The 18,542-nt window shown below is 39.8% G+C and overlaps 1 protein-coding gene across 11 annotated transcripts in view; it reads left to right on the top strand.

Annotated features, from left to right (window-relative positions):
- pde10a (phosphodiesterase 10A) overlaps positions 1 to 18,542 on the top strand; it is a 464,697-nt gene that overhangs the window by 347,017 nt on the left and 99,138 nt on the right. For all 11 annotated transcript variants that reach the window (XM_072265304.1, XM_072265305.1, XM_072265308.1 and 8 more), the window contains 4 exons: positions 112 to 163; positions 7,494 to 7,636; positions 9,752 to 9,844; positions 14,948 to 15,134. In XM_072265304.1, coding sequence (XP_072121405.1) covers positions 112 to 163; positions 7,494 to 7,636; positions 9,752 to 9,844; positions 14,948 to 15,134 — 475 coding nt within the window. The remainder of the gene's footprint in view (positions 1 to 111; positions 164 to 7,493; positions 7,637 to 9,751; positions 9,845 to 14,947; positions 15,135 to 18,542) is intronic.

Here is an 18,542-nt window from a genome sequence, read left to right as displayed (position 1 = left end):
GCTTGCTAAGTGGACTTTGCTCAAAAGCAAGAACAGGTTAATCCAAAATAAATGTAAATCACTGAGTGGTGTAAATAACTGTTACTATTCGCTCCCCCCCCCCCCATACAGAACCTACTTTGATAATATACTGGCAATAGATTCACTACTTGAACACATTATGGTGAGTACCTATCTATACAGCTGGAAGAATCTAGATTTTAGCAGTGGTGTTCAACTGAAAGAAGTTGAAGAAATGGAAGTATGATTTGCCCTTTTTTTAAAATTAACTTGCTTTCCTTTCAGAATGGAAGACAAGTCCTTGGCACTCTGCTTCTGTTGCATTTGCTCATGCCACCCATTCATGATTGTATTGTATATCCATTTACTTAAATGTTTAAAGATGTTGTTTAGAGATGGACACAAGATTGAAAAATTATTGTTAACTATGGAAAGTCAGTGCCAGTTGTAGGTTATAATAGAAGAAACGGAGATGTTGCATTTTTAAAGAAGTCTCTGATAAATATTAAAGCTTATTGAAATGTAAATGTTCAGGATCAGCGTGTTGTCTTGACATTTTCTAATTCATAACAGCGTGATGTATTTGAAGATAGTGAAACTCCTTAACTGTGATGTTATCTTTGTCTAAATTCTTAAGAAACAAACAGACTCAGTGTTTAGATAGATAGATATACTTTATTGATCCCGAGGGAAATTGGGTTTCGTTACAGCCGCACCAACCAAGAATAGAGCATAAATATAGCAATACAAAAACCACAAACAATCAAACAACAAAATGCAAACTATGCCAGATGGAAAATAAGTCCAGGACCAGTCTATTAGCTCAGGGTGTCTGACCCTCCACGGGAGGAGCTGCAAGTTCGATGGCCACAGGCAGGAACGACCTCTCGTGCCGCCCAGTGTTGTATCTCGGTGGAATATAGCCGAAGTCCAACAGTAAAAAGTTCAATATCCGGTCTACAAACACATTCCTCGATCGTAATATGACCCGGATTGCAGCATCCGTTGTTAACCAGAACAGTAAGCACCCAACTCCTTTACGTTTACCGCTCTCAGTGCACTTCCGGTCAGCCCGAACGGTCTGGAAGCTGTCCATGGAGAAGTTTTGATCGGGTATGTCCTCGTGCAGCCTCTTTCCAGTGAAACACATAACACTACACTCCCGAAATGTTCTCTGACGCCTGGCTAGCGCCATGAACTCGTCCATTTTATTACCCCCCGAACTTGTCTTCTCCATAAGTCTCGACCCAGTCCTCTTTCTTCGCCTTTGTGATCCCCCTCTGCATCCTCTGTGTGTTTTCCTCCAGATTTCAGCAGGGGTGTCCACCGCTCTGCTCGCTAAACCGGCTGGCATAAGTGCAAGCAGCTGGTCCCTAGAATAAACAATGCGACCATGCTTCTGTCCCGCTAAATGACCATAAACCTAGTTTAGTTAAGAATGCCTATTGTAAGACTACTTGCAATAAGGCAAAGTGAAGATTTTATGTTGCTAATGATACAGTAAGCCAAGGTATAATCTTTTGACATTATGAATGTTTTCAGCTGATTGGGGAGCTGCCAATTCCTTCTGATTGTCGCCCATGGAGCTTTTCCTTCGTTGTCGCATGTCCCTTACTATAGCCTTTTAGTAGGAAGCTGATCGGTGACGTCCAACTTCGTGTGACCCCTGCAATTATGCTCTGTCCTCCAGATTCTCTGGACAGTTAGTGGAGCTCCAAACAATGGGTTACTTTACTGTCAGAATAATTATTTTAATTACTATTTAATTATTTATGGTGCAACTGTAACAGAAACCAATTTCCCCCGGGATCACTAAAGTATGACTATGAATGTTTGTGAGTGAACAGCATAGAAAGCTGGGCTTTCTTGGCATATGGGAGTCCCAGGATTCTGCTCAGTTATGTAGATGTAAATTAGCATTAGAACCATAGAACATTACAGCACAGAAACAGGCCTTTTGGCCCTTTTTGGCTGTGCCGAACCAGTTTTCTGCCTAGTCCCACTGACCTCTCATCCATGTACCTGTCCAAGTTTTTCTTAAATGTTAAAAGTGAGCCTGCATTTACCACTTCATCTGGCAGCTAGGTAATTATCTATGCAGATATATTAGCTTTTAATAAAAGATCCAGTCCAATTCAAAATATATTGGTTACCAATACATCCAGTTGATTTTACATTTATGCTTGTGATATAAACGTCAATAAATCTACAGCAATAATTGTTGCAACAGCTTGATGTTAAAGAAACATGATAATTATATTAAATGCCAATACCTATTTTAATATGCTTAATTTTGCATATCTATATAACTAAACTATATAAACAAATTTGAAATTTGCAGAAAAGTATGTGGAGGTCATATGAAAACACTATATATAAAGCTTCAGTTGGGCTACAGCTAAGAGTACTGCATATTGCACTGGTTGTCACTCCACAGAAAGGGCAGATGAGATTAATGAGGATATTCCCAGGGCTGAAAAATTGTAATTAAGTGGAGAGACTTACTAGTCTGAGGCTGATTTCTCTGTAATAAAGGCAAATTGAGGGGGATTTAATGGGAATTCTGAGAAACCGAGATACAGTGAATCTTAATTGAAACATACTGACTTAAAGTACTAGTGAAAACAATTTAAGAAAATTCTGGTTATTTTACCTGAAGAGCAGTAGGTGTTCAGAACCCTCCACTTGATAGGGTGAATGAAGCAAATGTGTTAAGGTGTATCTGAATGAGTACTTGAAACCATGGGGTACAGGGCTATTGGCACAGAGTTGGGAATAATGTATAAATAACTACTTTGCTGGTACATATGTGATTGGGTGAATGACAGTAACGTGCAGTCAAAGTGAGCAGTGTCTACCTTATGAAATAAACCATTAAAATGTAAGTGATTGCAATGTCATTTTATATAATACATACGATATTTGGAAGAAATTATCAAGATTAATTGACTAATTTTAAACTATAAAAACAACGTAAAAATGGTGCCGTGCTATATTTTTGTCCCTATCGTTGAATTTGGTTCCAATGCGCATGACCATTCCTCGGTGTATCAGTCATGAGTTAAGTAAGCACAAGCTACCACTGCCTGCCTGCCTTCCTGTAAAATTGCATGAGAATGCAAAGCACTGGTAAGACTGCACTTGGGATTATTATCTACAGTTCTGGTTACCACACTGTAGGATGTAGCAGCAGGATGTGCCAGGTATGGAGGGCTGTATTGATGAGAGGCTGGTTTCTTCTCTCTGGAATGTTGGATGCTCAGAAATCACCTCTAAGGAGATAGATAAAATTGAGTGGCATATATAGGATCTGTTCTAAGTGCAGTTCCAATGCCATATTTAACTTTGCTGATGATACCACTATCATTGATCGAATCAAAGGTGGTGAGAAATCAGCATATGGGAGGGGGGTTGAAAATCTAGCTGAGTGGTGCCACAACAACAACCTCTCGCTCAAAGTCAGCAAGACCAAGGAGCTGTACGGTGACTTCAGGAGAAGGAAACCAGAGGCCATGAGCCAGTTCTCACCATGGGATCAGAGGTGGAGAGGGTCAGCAACTTTAAATTCCTTGGTGTTATTTCAGAGGATCTGTCCTGGGCCCAGCATATAAGTGCCATTCCAGAGAAAGCACGGCAGTGCCTGTAATTGAATGGAAAATCCCATAAAAAGGAGTAGGTGCAGCCCAGTCCATCACAGATAAAACCCTTCCCACCATCGAGCACATCTACACAAGAAAGCAGCATCCATCGTCCGTGACCTTTACCATGCAGGTAATGCTGTCTTCTGGCTGCAGTCATCAAGAACGTGGTACAGGAACCTCAAGATGCAAGCCACTAGATTCAGGAACACCTTTTACTTCTCAACCAACAGCCTCTTGAACTTTACTCGCCTCATCACTAAACTGTTCCCACAACTTATGGACTCACTTTCAAGTACTCTTCATCGCATGTTCGATATTTATTGCTTTTTCTTTTCTTTTTGTATTTGCAGTTTGTTGTCTTTTGCACATTGATTGTTTGTCTGCGCTATTGGAGGTGGTCTTTCATTAACTGTGAATACCTGCAAGAAAATGTATCTCGGGATTGTATATGGTGACATGTATGTACTTTGATAATAAAACTACTTTGAACTTTGAATATTTATCCTGGGTAGGGGAGTCTAAATGAAAAGTTATGGTTGCAGACTTGGGCTGAAATATATGTTGTTTATCCAAGTAGTTAGCATAGGCCTACTGGAAACAATATACAGTGGCAGTACTGTATCTGGGGATAACAGTCTTCAAGTATAGACATGCAGTTCATTATAGGAACAGATAACAAATATGACATACAAAATGTTAAGGGAATCATGCCAAGGCTTAACTCTGAATGTATTTCAACTTCTTAAAAGATTGCCATAAGATATTAATTTCATCATGAAGCAAGCTTTCAGTACCATTGAAATTGAAAGAAGTATTTGTACTGACATGTTTTAGTCAGCATAAACAGGGAAGAGTCTCATCTTATGGAACTGGTGAGTGGCTGCTACAGGTGCCATGAATGTCTTTGGATTCCATGGTTATAAATGCAGCTGGCATAGAGTACATTGTTGAAAAATCACGAAGCCTGTTTCATGTACAGTACGTACATATTTGCTGTCCCTGTCCTGTCCATGTTATTTCTCCTTTCATTGAATCTATGATAGCTCTCGCCTGTCTCAGTGTGTCTGTCTCCAAGACCGGACCCTCATTGTCTGGGTACACCCAGAAATCTGCAGGAAGCTGCACTCCCTCGGTCTCAAGCACCTGAAGCTCACTTCTCTCTGCTCTCTCTTTCACGTCCTGCACTTGTAATGTAAATCACCCCTCCAGTCATGGGCAAGGGCAGACTAATTATGTGTCCACTAGCATTTTGCATTGCTGGCCCCCTAACAATGCTGTTGTGTACACCTGTGGGTGACCAGTGCTGGCAATGGGGGCTGCTGCCAGCTGTTTGTCTGATCTGCATGTTGTCCTCACCAGCTCTACAGTCAGATCGGACAAGGAGGGCACTGCTGTGGTTTCTGCCTGTTTTGGTGAGTAGTTCTCACAACTTCCTCTCTCTTCAGGACACTGCCTCCAACCATGGCCTGAGAGACCACAGCTGTGACAAATCATTTTCTTTGCTCCTCTGCGTCTGCTCTAGAACTCCCTGCTGGCACACAAAGCAAATGCTCTGCTTCTTCAGAGCACCTACATCCACTACAGCCATTTTATGACTCCTCTTATTTCTCGAGCTATTTCCCTGGCCCATGAAACTACTGTGGAGAAGGTGGATGCCATCGTTATCCCCAAGTCTAATACCTGCTGGTGGGCTGAGCTCAGCCCTTCCTTGAGCATTTTCAGGAAGACTGGATCATCCCTCCCTGGATTGCCCAGCCCTGAGTTTTCCTGATAGGCCCTGGATTTTTACTCTGCCTAATCCATGGCAGATTCATTGGCTTTCTGAACAACTGATATTATCATTCCCCAGTTACTGTCTCCTCCTCTCAGTCCCTGCCTCACTTCTCCCTTAAAGTTCTGATATCTTTCCTTATTGCTGGCATTCCCACTAATTGCCTATGTTCTATTCTGTACCCCTGGAATCATTCTGTCCCGTGTATTTCTCGGCATTTATTTTTAACCAATATATGTACGTCTTTGGGGTGCATCTGGTGAATTTGAATCATTTCTTCTGATTTATGCAAAAATACTGCTTTGCCACACACAACTCTTATGTGAGGGCAGTTTGGATCGAATGCTCCACTTTTGCCCTAGGGGAAAGTTTTGTGGATGGTGGTGATGAGTGTGAGTGACTGGTGGGATCATCGGGATTCTGAGCCTGTCGTTGCCTGGTCTCCATTGGTGCCATTCCAACAGGCAGTGCTGGGTATAAGCTCTCCTGATTGTGGATACTTTCTCACTTGTCACCTTCCTGGTCCAGCACTTCCCAATTAACCAAATCACCTTCCTCAGCCGTTATGCTCATGGCTGCTGTCCACTGAGCATCCACCTGCCTGGGCCTTATCCCATTTACCTCTCAGTCTGCCCAGATCCCTGGCTAACTCATGCTTGTATTTTTCTAATTATTTTGCCTGTTTTTCACCCATGTCTCGCTCTGTAAAGGTTCTAACTGTTCCTTCAATCTGTCCAGCTCAACTCGTTGTCTCGTTCCCTGGGTTCATGCCTTTCCTTCCGTCGGTCTATTTGTACACTATGTAATTCCAAGCACTTTGTTCTCTCTCGCAAATGTACATGATATATAATGACTGCTGCTTTCCCTTCCTCTTGGATTGGTTTTTCCACCATTGCTAATGCCCTTCCAGGCTCCAGGTCTTAACCTCCAACCTTCTCAAGTTTAAAGAGTATATACTCTGTGAGTTCTCTCTTCTTTATAATTTAGCCCATGGTGTTGCTATATTCCTTTTTATGTAGAAAGTTAAATATTTCTGCAGTATTGCCAGTCTCAGATTTTCCCACATACACACAAAGAATTCCCCAATCAAGTATACACACACCTTCTGGTGCCCTGAATGATCAGTAACCACCTTTTGCAACTGGTGGCGTTGTCTCGACAATCTACCCAGCACTGTTTGGTAGCTGATCCCCTACACAAGACAGAAACACACACCAGACTTTTATCTCCACCATTTTTGCTCTCCTCCACATCCTTTCTTACTCAATGATGCCATAGTCATTGTCCTAAACAGATCTAAGCATGGGTGCTACTCTTAAAAAAATACTTACCCCTTTAGACTACTGAAGTCACTGGCCACACTGTGGGTCATGAAAGTATCTCGAACAAGCCCCTGGCTGTGATGGAAGACACTGAAGCTGGTGAGATAGAAGTCTTTAATGAACACAACAAGCAGGCATTCTCATGCAGACACTCACAGTAGAGGCTCCCAAACCCAAAGGTACATCACATTTTTATACCCTTAATGCTTCCTTTGAATGACGTATCTATAGTATCATACACCTCTGAATGTTCAAGCACCTTTGTCACAAAGTAATTCACACAAGTAGTCTAAAAACATCTGGGGTCAGAAGTCCCAGACACCCAGAATTAATGTTGTCAGGGCTGTCTTGGAGTACACAAATGTGATAGTACACAAAAACTATTGATTTCCCATACCTGTTACCATGTTTGATATGCAAAGTGACAACATCTGTCTGGTCTGCCAGTTTGTACTCAAGTCACAATGGTGCAAGTAACTTGGCCATGTTGTCTGGTTCGATGCAAACAAATTAACACAATCTCATTGTTCTAATGTAGAGCTATTGTACATGCAATCTTTTAGTCTGTGGAGCAGCTTGTGCCTTTAACTTCAATCTACTGTTAGAAATTTACGAAACAAATGAGACTAATTGCAAACTTGCTGAATTTATTTACATTTACAGAACTGGAGCCTGGTTCTTGTTTGAATTAATATCTGCTATATTCTCATAACTCCAGAATACTCCCTAACACACATTTTAATTTTTCTTTCCCCCCAGATGAACGCAAAAAGCTTGGTAAATGCCGATCGCTGTGCACTCTTTCAGGTTGACCACAACAAGAGAGAGTTGTATTCAGACTTGTTTGATATCGGTGAAGTGAAAGAAGGAAAACCAGTCTTCAAGAAAACTAAAGAGATTAGGTACCAAATAGCAGCTTTATCAGTACTGAGAAATAAAGAGGGAAATGTTTTGTCCTGTTCCATTTCTTTACTTGTACATTGAAGGAATTTCTGTATCGAATTAGAAATTGACATTATGGGTTGACAGCTTATAGTATTGACTTATAGTTGGGTCCTGTCATAGTAAATTAACAAAATGATTTATAAAGTAGTGAAAGTATAGCAACATGTTATTTATTTCCATGTTAATATCACATAGAAATTGATAACCAGAGGATATTCAACAAGTTGTCATCTCTATATCCAGTCATTGATATATAAGAATTGTCAGTAACCAGCATCCATTATAAAGTTTCCATTATATCCCAGAAGCATCAGGTAGTTTTGTATGAGTCAGGTTCTGAGTCTTTTTCTCCTTTGGGTTATAGCATAGTACACTGTTTTAAAGTACTTATTGTTCAAAATTTACTGCATTATTAGAATAGCTAATACCTGCTGAATAATACCTGCACTATGTTCTTGGAGCAAATATTCTGATGTCTGACAAACTTAGCTGAGCTCAGTAGTCACTTCCTGTTTATGGCATGCTGCTACTACCTGACAGCGTTCTTTCAATGGGATACCAGCAATCATCTGAGGTTTTGTATAATATAGGGCCTTGCCAATCATAATTGGCAAGTTTTTCTCTTAACAGCTGGTGAGGGTTGTTAAATAGACAACAATCATACAGAAAGCTCATTTAACACACATAAAAATTGCTGGTGAATGCAGCAGGCCAGGCAGCAGCTATAGGAAGAGGTACAGTAGACGTTTCGGGCCGAGACCCTTCATCAGGACTAACTGAAAGAAGAGCTAGTAAGAGATTTGAAAGTGGGAGGGGGAGGGAGAGATCTGAAATGATAGAATACAGGAGGGGGAGGGATGGAGCCAAGAGCTGGAATGTTGATTGGCAAAAGGGATATGAGAGGATCATGGGACAGGAGGCCCAGGGAGAAAGAAAGGGGGAGGGGGGAAGCTCAGAGGATGGGCAAGGGGTGTAGTGAGAGGGACAGGGGGAGAAAAAGAGAGAGAGAAATATTTATATAATAATAATAATAAATAAATAACAGATGGGGTATGAAGGGGAGGTGGGGCATTAACGGAAGTTAGAGAAGTCAATGTTCATGCCATCAGGTTGGAGGCTACCCAGACGGAATATAAGGTGTTGTTCCTCCAACCTGAGTGTGGCTTCATCTTGACAGTAGAGGAGGCCGTGGATAGACATATCAGAATGGGAATGGAATGTGGAATTAAAATGTGTGGCCACTGGGAGATCCTGCTTTCTCTGGCGGACAGAGCGTAGGTGTTCAGCGAAACGGTCTCCCAACCTGCGTTGGGTCTGGCCAATATGTAGAAGTTCAGCGAAACGGTCTCTATCATTTGTCCTTTTTTTATTGCTGTTGGTGAAAGAGAAGAACAGAGAGTTAATGTTCTAAGTTGGAGATCATACATTAGAACAATCAAAATCCTGAGGCATTGCCTCCATTCCCCTGTCCACAGAAGATGTCTGTTCATTTTATTGTTCAAGTCTCCAGCATACATTGGATTTGTCACTTCAATGCTCTACTTAACAAATTCTAACACTATTTTCCTTCAGCTCATTAGATAATCACATTCGGTAGTAGATGACATTCAACTTTTACCATCTATCCATGAGGCAAAAGTGATCATCTCCAGCTTCATAGTTCAGCTGTCGCTGACACGTGCACTTGTAGTACAGTAGTGCTAAACTTACTGCCAGGAAAATCAGCGAGAAGTATGATGGGAGATTTGGAGAATGTTGAGAGGTTCCCTTGCAGGAACTAGTAATCTCTAACGGTAATAGCTCAGTAAAAGGAGTCTCCTGCCATTCCTGAGTCCTGGTGTGTTGAATCAGATCCTTGCTGCCGAATTTCTGGTGGTGGAAGTTGCATGCCCTGCTGGACTGACTGAAAGCCATTTAGGTACTGTATTAAACAAATGGTTGTGTCAGCCTGTTTGCATATCTCCCATTGAGAAAAGTCTGTGATTGCTGGCAAGCCGTTGGAAGATATGCTCCACTATTTACTAACTACTGAAGGAAATTGCTTAACAAGCTAATTCCGTTCTATTGATAAGGTTTTCTATTGAGAAAGGAATTGCTGGACAAGTAGCACGAACAGGGGAAGCTCTAAACATTCCTGATGCCTATGCAGACCCTCGCTTCAACAGGTAAATAACTTACAAATTACTTTGTTTCATTATTCTAACATTAACTGATTCTCAAGGTCATCAGAAAAAGCAGTGCTTCGAGAGCACAAAACTTGAGTTAATGCAAATAACTTATTTTTGTGAATTGTACCACCATTACCATGACTTCACGGGTCAAATCTCCTTGGATAACTATCCCTTGAGGTTTATTTCCATTTCCTAGCTATATTCCCTAACAGGCAATTATACTTAGCAATGGATTTTTAAGACACGTGGAAGGATTCCTCATATCCGATATGTGTGACTTTTTTATTCAAATTAGCGTCACGTTGAAGTTAAAAATGACTTTTTATTCATTGCTTCTTCCAGTGCTGCTCGGTCATATTAGAAGTTTTTACTCTGCCTTTTTAAAGTTTGATTTGTAAAGCTGTGAGTGACAGTTCATTGTGAGATTTATAAAGTTATTGTATTTTTCATGTAGTAACAAGCTAATTCAACAATGTGTGGTTATGTAGCACTTCTTATGGAGTAATATTACCCATGACACTTTGAGGCAGTGTTGTTTGAAATAACTTGAACTTAAACAGATAAGGAGTTAGGGAATTGGTGACTGCAGCTTGCCAAAGAGGTAAATTATGTGGAATACTTAAAGGAGAAGAGGAATATAAAGGAAGAGAGATTCAGGAAGGAAATTAAATACCTAGAGACCTGAAGCTGTGGATGTCAGTGGTGTGGCAGAGGAAGTTATTGATGCACAAGGCATAATGGGAGGAGTGCAGAGCCAACTAGGTTTTAAAGATCGTGATCATGGAGAAATTCAAGTAGAAGGGTTAGAATTTTAAGATTAATGTACAAGAGACAAAGATCCAATATGAACTTAAGGGTGATAAGTAAATAGTATATAAAAGGGATTATTGTATTCTCTCCTCTTCTTATCTAGATTCTTAGCTGTTAAGGGGTAAAGGAAGTCTCTGTGTGTATGAAAAGGAATTGAGAAAGGGAACATGAATACCTCATGAACACAGGAGAGGCAGAAAGAACATCAAATGAGTACAAAGAATATGTTAAGAGTTACAAAAAGACTTGTTAGAACTATCAAGAACAACACAAAAATTGTTTATGATCATCACCATTCTCTTTTTTCCACTATTGTGTGAGCAGAATGATAATTATTCCAGTTCTGTGATGGGCAGAAATCAACTTTACACTTCTGACAAATTCTGACCATGAAGCCAGAGGGCATCTTGTTCCCTTACAGTGAGAGTGGAGGAAGTGTTTGAGTTTGAAATGCACCCAGAAAAGAATTTTATTGAACTTTGAATATTATCTTTGGTCAACCATCACTGATCACATCATACTCACACCTTAACTAATTTGCTGCTTAATTAGCTCTCTGTCTACTTCAGAACATGCTCATCATTCATCAGTGGCATTAATAACAACAGGCTGCATTTATATGGAAGCTTAAATATTGTTGAGTATTCAAAAATAATTTGCTCATTCGGTATTACATAAAAATTAATGCCTAGGATATTAGGTTCATTGGGACAAATTTCACAAGAATGCGAAGTTTTAAGGAGCAATGTGATGGAGAGATTGGGGGAGTGGGGAGGACATTGTGTTTAGATACTAAAGACGCATTGCCAATTATAGAGAGAAGAATGCATAAGAAGTCAGATGCATCAACCAAGTGTTCAGATTCCATTATTAACTCTCATAATTATGTTAGGTAAATCTATATAACATCAGTTAAAGGAAAATATACATTGCCTGCTAATTAAAAAAAACAGGACAACATTTGGAAAATAAAGCTAAACAAATAAAGGGCAAGGATTCCAGAAAAGAAAGATTTGTTGATCAAGTCTTGCTTTTAGCAGCAGAATTGAGTCCTTTCAAATATGTCACGGAGAAACCAGAAATTTATAAGAGTGATACAGTACTGGTAATTAACTGATTCTCCAAAGGTTGTTATTTGGGTACTACATAATAGTCCAGTGAATACAGTCAGAATGTACACGATAGAACAAATAACAGAATAGATAATTAACTCATTGAAATATACAACACTGAGTGCAAAACTAACTGTATACTGTAGAATGAAATAATATTGGAAGTGGGGACACTCAAGGATTAGCTCCTTATCCATATTAATGGTTTAGTCTCTGAATCTCTAATTTTACTAATTACACCACTTGGGAAACAGAATCAACACAGTGGAAAGCAGAGATAAATGAGTGAGCAGAGATCTGGCAGGGGCTTAGGACTCGAGAGAGAAGTCAGTGAGAAGGTGTATGTGCAGCAACAAACAAATGTAAGTCTAGCAATCAGGATAGCCATGTTTACAGTAAAAGGCAGGTAGAACAACTGCTTTAAATTGCATGTATTTAGTAGGTAAGGTGGATGAACTGAGGGCATGGATTGTTTCTAGGAAATGGGATAGTGTGGCTAACGGAAATGTGGCTGAGAAAAGGGTAGGACAGGCAGCTCAATGTTCCGGAATACCAATGCTTTAGGTATGAGAAAGGAACGGGTAAGAGTGGGGTGGATGTTGCTGTTTTGATAAGGGAAGACATAATTGCAGTACTGAGAGAAGATATTCTTGTGGGATCATCTAACAAGTTCATTTGGGTAGAATGCAGAACTAAGAAGGGGATGGTCACCTGGGTAGGGTGATACTATAAACCCTCCTCCCAATTGTCTCTAGGAATTTGAGAAGTAAATGTGTTGAGAAATTGCATGTAGTTCTGAGAATAGTAGGTGGTTGTGGAAGATTTAAAATTTCCCAGTATCGACTGGGCAACCCTGAATCCAAAGGGCCTGAATGAGGCAGAACTTGTGCAGAGGAGCCTACTTGTGAAGGAGCAATTCTGTACCACCTCATAGGGAATGAGTTGGGCCAAGTAACTAAAGTGGCAGGTGGGCACCACTTTGGGTCCAATGACCACAATTTTATTCGTTTTAACATAGTTATGGAAAAAGATAGAACTAGTCCTGAACTGGAGCAGGGCTAACTTTGAGGGCATTAGGAAGGATCAAGCTGGAGTCAACTGGGTGACTCCATTTAAAGGGAAGGGAACAGTTGACAGGCAGGAGGCTTTTAAAAGGGTCATATCAATGCAACCCCAGACTTTTTGGGAGGACAGGGAAGAAATCCCGGAGGACCTTGTAGAGATATTTGCTTTTTTATTAGCCACTGGTGAAATTCCAGAAGACTGGAGAGTGGTTAAAGTTGTTCCATTGTTCTAGAAGGGTGGCAAAGACAGGCCCAAGAACTATAGGCCAGAGAGCCTGACTTCATTTGTAGGGAAGTTATTGGAATTAATTCTGAGGAACAAGATGTACCATCACTTGATATTTAAGATCTAAGCAGGAAAAGTCAGCTTGGTTTTGTGAGGGGGAGATCATGTCCGATGAATGTTTTGGAGATTTTCCAAAGAGTAGATAAGGGGATAGACGGATGTAAGGCAGTGGATGTTATCAATATGTATTTTAGTAAGGCTTTTGACAACGTCCTGTATTGTAGGCTGATCTGGAAGGTCAGGTCGCGTGGAATTCAGAATTGACTCGATGATAAGAAGCAGAGGGTGAGGATTAAAGGTTAATTCTCGTACTGGAGACCTATAACTAGTGGGGTATAAGAGGGAACAGTATCCGGGCCTCTGTTATTCATTATTTATGTAAATGATTTGGATATGAATGTACACAGCATAATTAGTAAATTTGCTGATGATATCAAATTAGAGGGTCTTGTTGATAATGAAGCAAATTGCAATAATTTGCAGAGAGATCTTTATTAGTTAGGGAAATGGGATGAGGAATGATAACTTATTTTCAACAGTGTGAGATGATACGTTCTGAAATAAGGCTAAGACTTGTAAGTCAGAGCACTGAGTGTTGTGCAGCAGAGGATCTAGGAATACAAGTGCACATTTTGCTGAAAGTGACAGTGCGAATGGATGATAGTGAAGAAGGCATTTAGCATGCTGGCCTTCAGTCAGGGCACTGAGTTTAGGAGTAGGGACATCATGTTGCAGTTCTGTAAGTTGTTAGTGAGGCTGCATTTGGAATATTGTGTATAGTTTTGGTCATGCTAGTATAGGAAAGACATTGTCAAGCTGAAGAGGATGCAGAAAAGATTTATGAGGGTGCTGCCTGGACAAGAGGTACTCAGTTATAGGGATAGATTGATCTTTGTTCCCTGGAATGCAGAAAAATGAGGGTTGACCTCAGAAATTTATAAAAACATGAGGGGTATAGATAAGGGAGGCAGTCATAGTCTTTTTTCCAAGGTTGGAGAGTTCTGACAGGTTAATGTCTTTACACAGAGGGTAGTGAGGATATGGAATGAGCTAACAGGGGAATGGTTGAGGCAGGTACAACTGCACCTTTTAAGAGGTATTTGGATGGGTCCTGTACATGGAGAGTAATGGGCTGGACATGGGCAACTGGGACTAGCATGGAGGATAATGTAGTCAGCATGGGCCAGTTTGACCAAAGGGCCTATTTTTATGCTGTCATACTCTGTGAATAAATGAAATATCATGGGCAAATATGAAATTATCCATTTTGGCAAACAACATAGAAAAATGTGCTTTAACTAGTGAAAGATTGCAGAATTCAGATACAGAAATCTGGGTTTGTACAAAAACTAGTATTAATATAATGCAAGTAATTGGAACAGTAAACAAGACATTGTTTTATATTATTAGGAGAAATGAATGCAAACATAGAGGTTATGCATAGGAGATTGATGAGTCTCCATTTGGTTTCCAGAACTTAAGACCCTGGTAATTGAAGGCATAGTAAGAATGACTCGCATTTCTCTGATGTTTAGTTCGCATTCAAAGCTGAAACTCTTGGCTAGTTTTTAATGTATGCTTGGTAATGGACCCTGATTCAAATTGGTCTGAAAAATATGCTTCTGATTACGTGGTGACATTCATGAAAATGAAATTCAATGGCATTTGAAGTTATAAATGGTGAATTGTCTTTATTATAATTAGAATAATATGTTTAAATTAACTGGGCAAAGAAATCATAATGAACAGTTTTTCAAATGTTTAGTTTCAGTTCACTTCAAAATCTAAAACATGTACATGTTTTTTGTCCCCCCTGCATTGATAGAGAAGTAGACCTTTATACAGGGTATACAACACGAAACATTCTCTGCATGCCTATCGTCAGCCGAGGGATTGTCATTGGTGTTATACAAATGGTGAACAAAATGAGTGGTAAAGCCTTTACTCAAACAGATGAGAAGAACTTTAAAATGTTTGCAGTTTTCTGTGCTTTGGCTTTACACTGTGCAAATGTAAGTAACTTAAGTAATGTCTGCATTAATGTTCAAAAGCTGTAAACTTTTCCAATTATGACTTTTAATGTTTTGAATTAAAACATGTATATGTACTATACATGTAAAATCCTATGTAAATTGATGGATTACTACTTCAGAATTTCGAAACCCTGAATCATGACTCCCAAGTTATTTTAGAGGCGGAGGGATCATTAAGAGGTTTCACTGACTTTTGAGGTGTGAGCTTATCATTACTCTTCATCCATTTGTTTAAATGATTTGAAAACATTATACTCAAGCTGAGTTACACATCCATGTGGTTCTATGTCTCAGTATCCAAACTTGTATTTTTACTTTACATGGGATCCCAGTAGGCAATTGTAATTTACCATATTCTACCAAGGCTAAGGACTGGGGTTGGTGCATGAATTCTGGAGGATAATGGTTATAGAATATGATGTAGACTTTGATAATCATCTTTGTTTGCATATATCCTAATTTGGAGCGTGATTGACTTGTCAACATCATGCGATCTAATATTTGAAGAAAACGAAATTAAATCAAAAATCAAAACAAGAAAATAAAACAAAAATCACCAAAGTAGATCAGAATGCATTGGAGGAGAGTAGAATATATTAATATTTCATCTAATTCTGATGAAAGAAAAAATGGCCAAACCTTTTAATGCTCTGATTTCGGTATTTTGTTTTTGTCTCAAGTTATTGTTCTTTTTTTCCAAAATTGTAAGTGCTATAATATAAAATAGTTACTTCTTTGTAGGTGTTGCTTAAGTTGTTTTTTCTGTATAATTTTGGTTAAAAAATACATTTACCACATATATTTCACAATGCAGTTTCAAGCCACGAAAGCCAAATCTTTCAGCAATGTCTTAAATATTTTAATTTTAAATTGAGTCTCAAGTCTTTATGTATTGGTATAAGTATCTAAGATGCTATGAAATTGTTGATTTGATATGACATGAGATGTTACAGCAGGACATTTCTGAAGTTGAATGATGATAAAAATATGAAAAGTGTTTGATATATTGGAAATACAAAAGAAAACATGTAAAATTTAGGAAAAAAAATTGAAACATGCTCTCTCTGTGAATGTGTAGTTCTCTCCCAACTGGTGCCTGTCTCTCTCAGTTACTGTATATTTCCATGTAATATGTAGCTCTTGATTAGTAAATCACCCATTCCTTGTTCAGTAAATTGCTCTTCTCTTTCCCATTCACCAAGTTGCTGGATTGCTTTCTTTCACTCAGTGTGTTGGTGTTCCTCTTGGAGGATGCATCTCCAGTTTTGTCATAACCCAGTTCTATTCTCTTGCTCAGTGGTAGTACGGAGTTTTTTGGGCGTGTGTGTACACACGCATGTATATACACACTCACACACACTCTCCCACTCACCCGCACTCTCTCACTCGCGCACATTCTCTCAGTTACACACTCCCTCACTCACGCACACTCGCGCACTCTCACTTAAGCACACTCTCGCACGCACACTCGCGCACTCTCTCACACATGCACACTCGCTCACGCACAGGCTCTCTCGCACGTACTCTGTCCCCCCCTCCCCCCTCCCCCCTCCTCCCTACCCCTCACTCTCTGTCTGTCTCTGTCTCTCTCTCTCTCTCTCTCACACTCTCTCACTCACTCTTCCACCCTTTGTCAAGCTATAACTGTGTAACTTGATTTGTGAAATTGCGGCTTTCTGTTTTAAATAGTGAGTAAAGCTCGACTGCACAGCACAGGAGCAGGTCTTTCAACCAACAATGTCTCTACTACCATAATGCCAAATTAAAGTAACCAATTCTGCTTGCATATGCTCTATATTCTTTCAACTCCTGCCTGTTTATGTGCTTATTTACGTGCCTCTTCACTGTTGCTATCAAGTCGGATCTCATCACCTCCTGTGGCAGTGTTTGTAGTTACCTACTGCTCTGTATTAAAAAAAAATCATAAATCTCTTTTAATCTTTCAACCTGTCATCTTAACAGTATCACCTCGAATATTTAATAGTTCCATCTATTTATCTGATCTATGCTCCTAGTAATTTTATATACTTCGGCCAGGTCCCTCCTTGGTCTCCAATGCTCCAGAGAAAATAGTGCAAAGTTATCCAACCTCTCATTACTGCTAACACTCTGTAATCTAAACAACATCTTGGTGAACCTCTTCTGCACTCTCTCCAAAGCCTCCTTATAATGTGACCGGAACAACACACAATACTCCTAAAGTGGCCTAACCAAGTTTTTTATGCAGCTGCAACATGATATGCCAGTTTTTATACTCAATACCCAACTAACTGAAGGGAGGCACACTATACATCTCCTTTTCCTTACTCACTTCTTGTGTTGCCACTTCCAAAGAGCTATGGATATGCACCCGAGGATCATATTTCCAATGACCAATATCCTGATGAATACTTTGACAACCTTCCTCACTTTGCAAACTGTTGCCAATTTTTGTGCCTCTTGTAAAATTTTCTAATCAGCCCACATACATTTTTATCCAAATAATTTATGCATATCCCAAATGAAGAAGGTCCCAGCACTGACCCTGTGGAATACCAGTCACGGACCCAGAGTCAGAATAAAACCCTGCTTATCCTCTGTCCTCTATAGTGAAGCCATTTTTGAATCTCATCTACCAAGTCACCTTGTGTCTTAATCTTCTGGATCAGCCCACCTGAAGGACGCTGTATGTATATAAAATCCACTCCTCTATCCTCATTAATAATCTTCAAAACCACTTCAGAAATAAAGTTCATAAAATGTGGCCTCTCATGCACAAAGCAGTGCTGACTATCCCTCATGTTCATACTTTTTCAAATGTGAGTAAATCCTATCCCTAATCTTCAGTAATATCCCTACCACTGATGTAAGGTTTACCAGCCAAAAATTTGCTCTATTATCCCTATTATCCTTCTTAAATGAAGGAACAATATTGACTATTCTGTAGTTCTCTGGGACCTTTTTTGTGGCTAAAGAGGATACAAAAAAGTCTGTCATGGCCTAACAATCTCCTCTCTGACCTCCTTCAATTGTCTGGGTTAAGTTCCATCAGGATCATCCTGGCAGACTTGCCCATCTTCATGTTCTTCAAGTGACACACCACTTCTTCCTCTTTGTTGTCAATATGCCCTGGGATAACAGCATACCTCTTTGTTGTCTCACTACCCTCCTTGTCCTCCTCCTTAATGAATACAGATATAAAATACACATTTGGTACTATGTTATCTTCCGCAGACTCCAGTTATACATTCTTTCATGTGCCTTTGAGTGATCCTGCCTTCTCCTTAGATACCCTTTTGTTTTTAATGTTTAAATTGCTTTGGTTAGCTCATTCACAACGTCAAGATGTAGCGGTCAGACTGCCCCCCCCCCGATGTCTTTCTCCTCCTCCCCCCCCCTCAGAATTTT

Source organism: Mobula birostris, chromosome 8 (assembly GCF_030028105.1).
Source record: "Mobula birostris isolate sMobBir1 chromosome 8, sMobBir1.hap1, whole genome shotgun sequence".
NCBI lineage: Eukaryota > Metazoa > Chordata > Chondrichthyes > Myliobatiformes > Myliobatidae > Mobula > Mobula birostris.
This window is presented reverse-complemented; position numbering and strand designations above follow the sequence as displayed.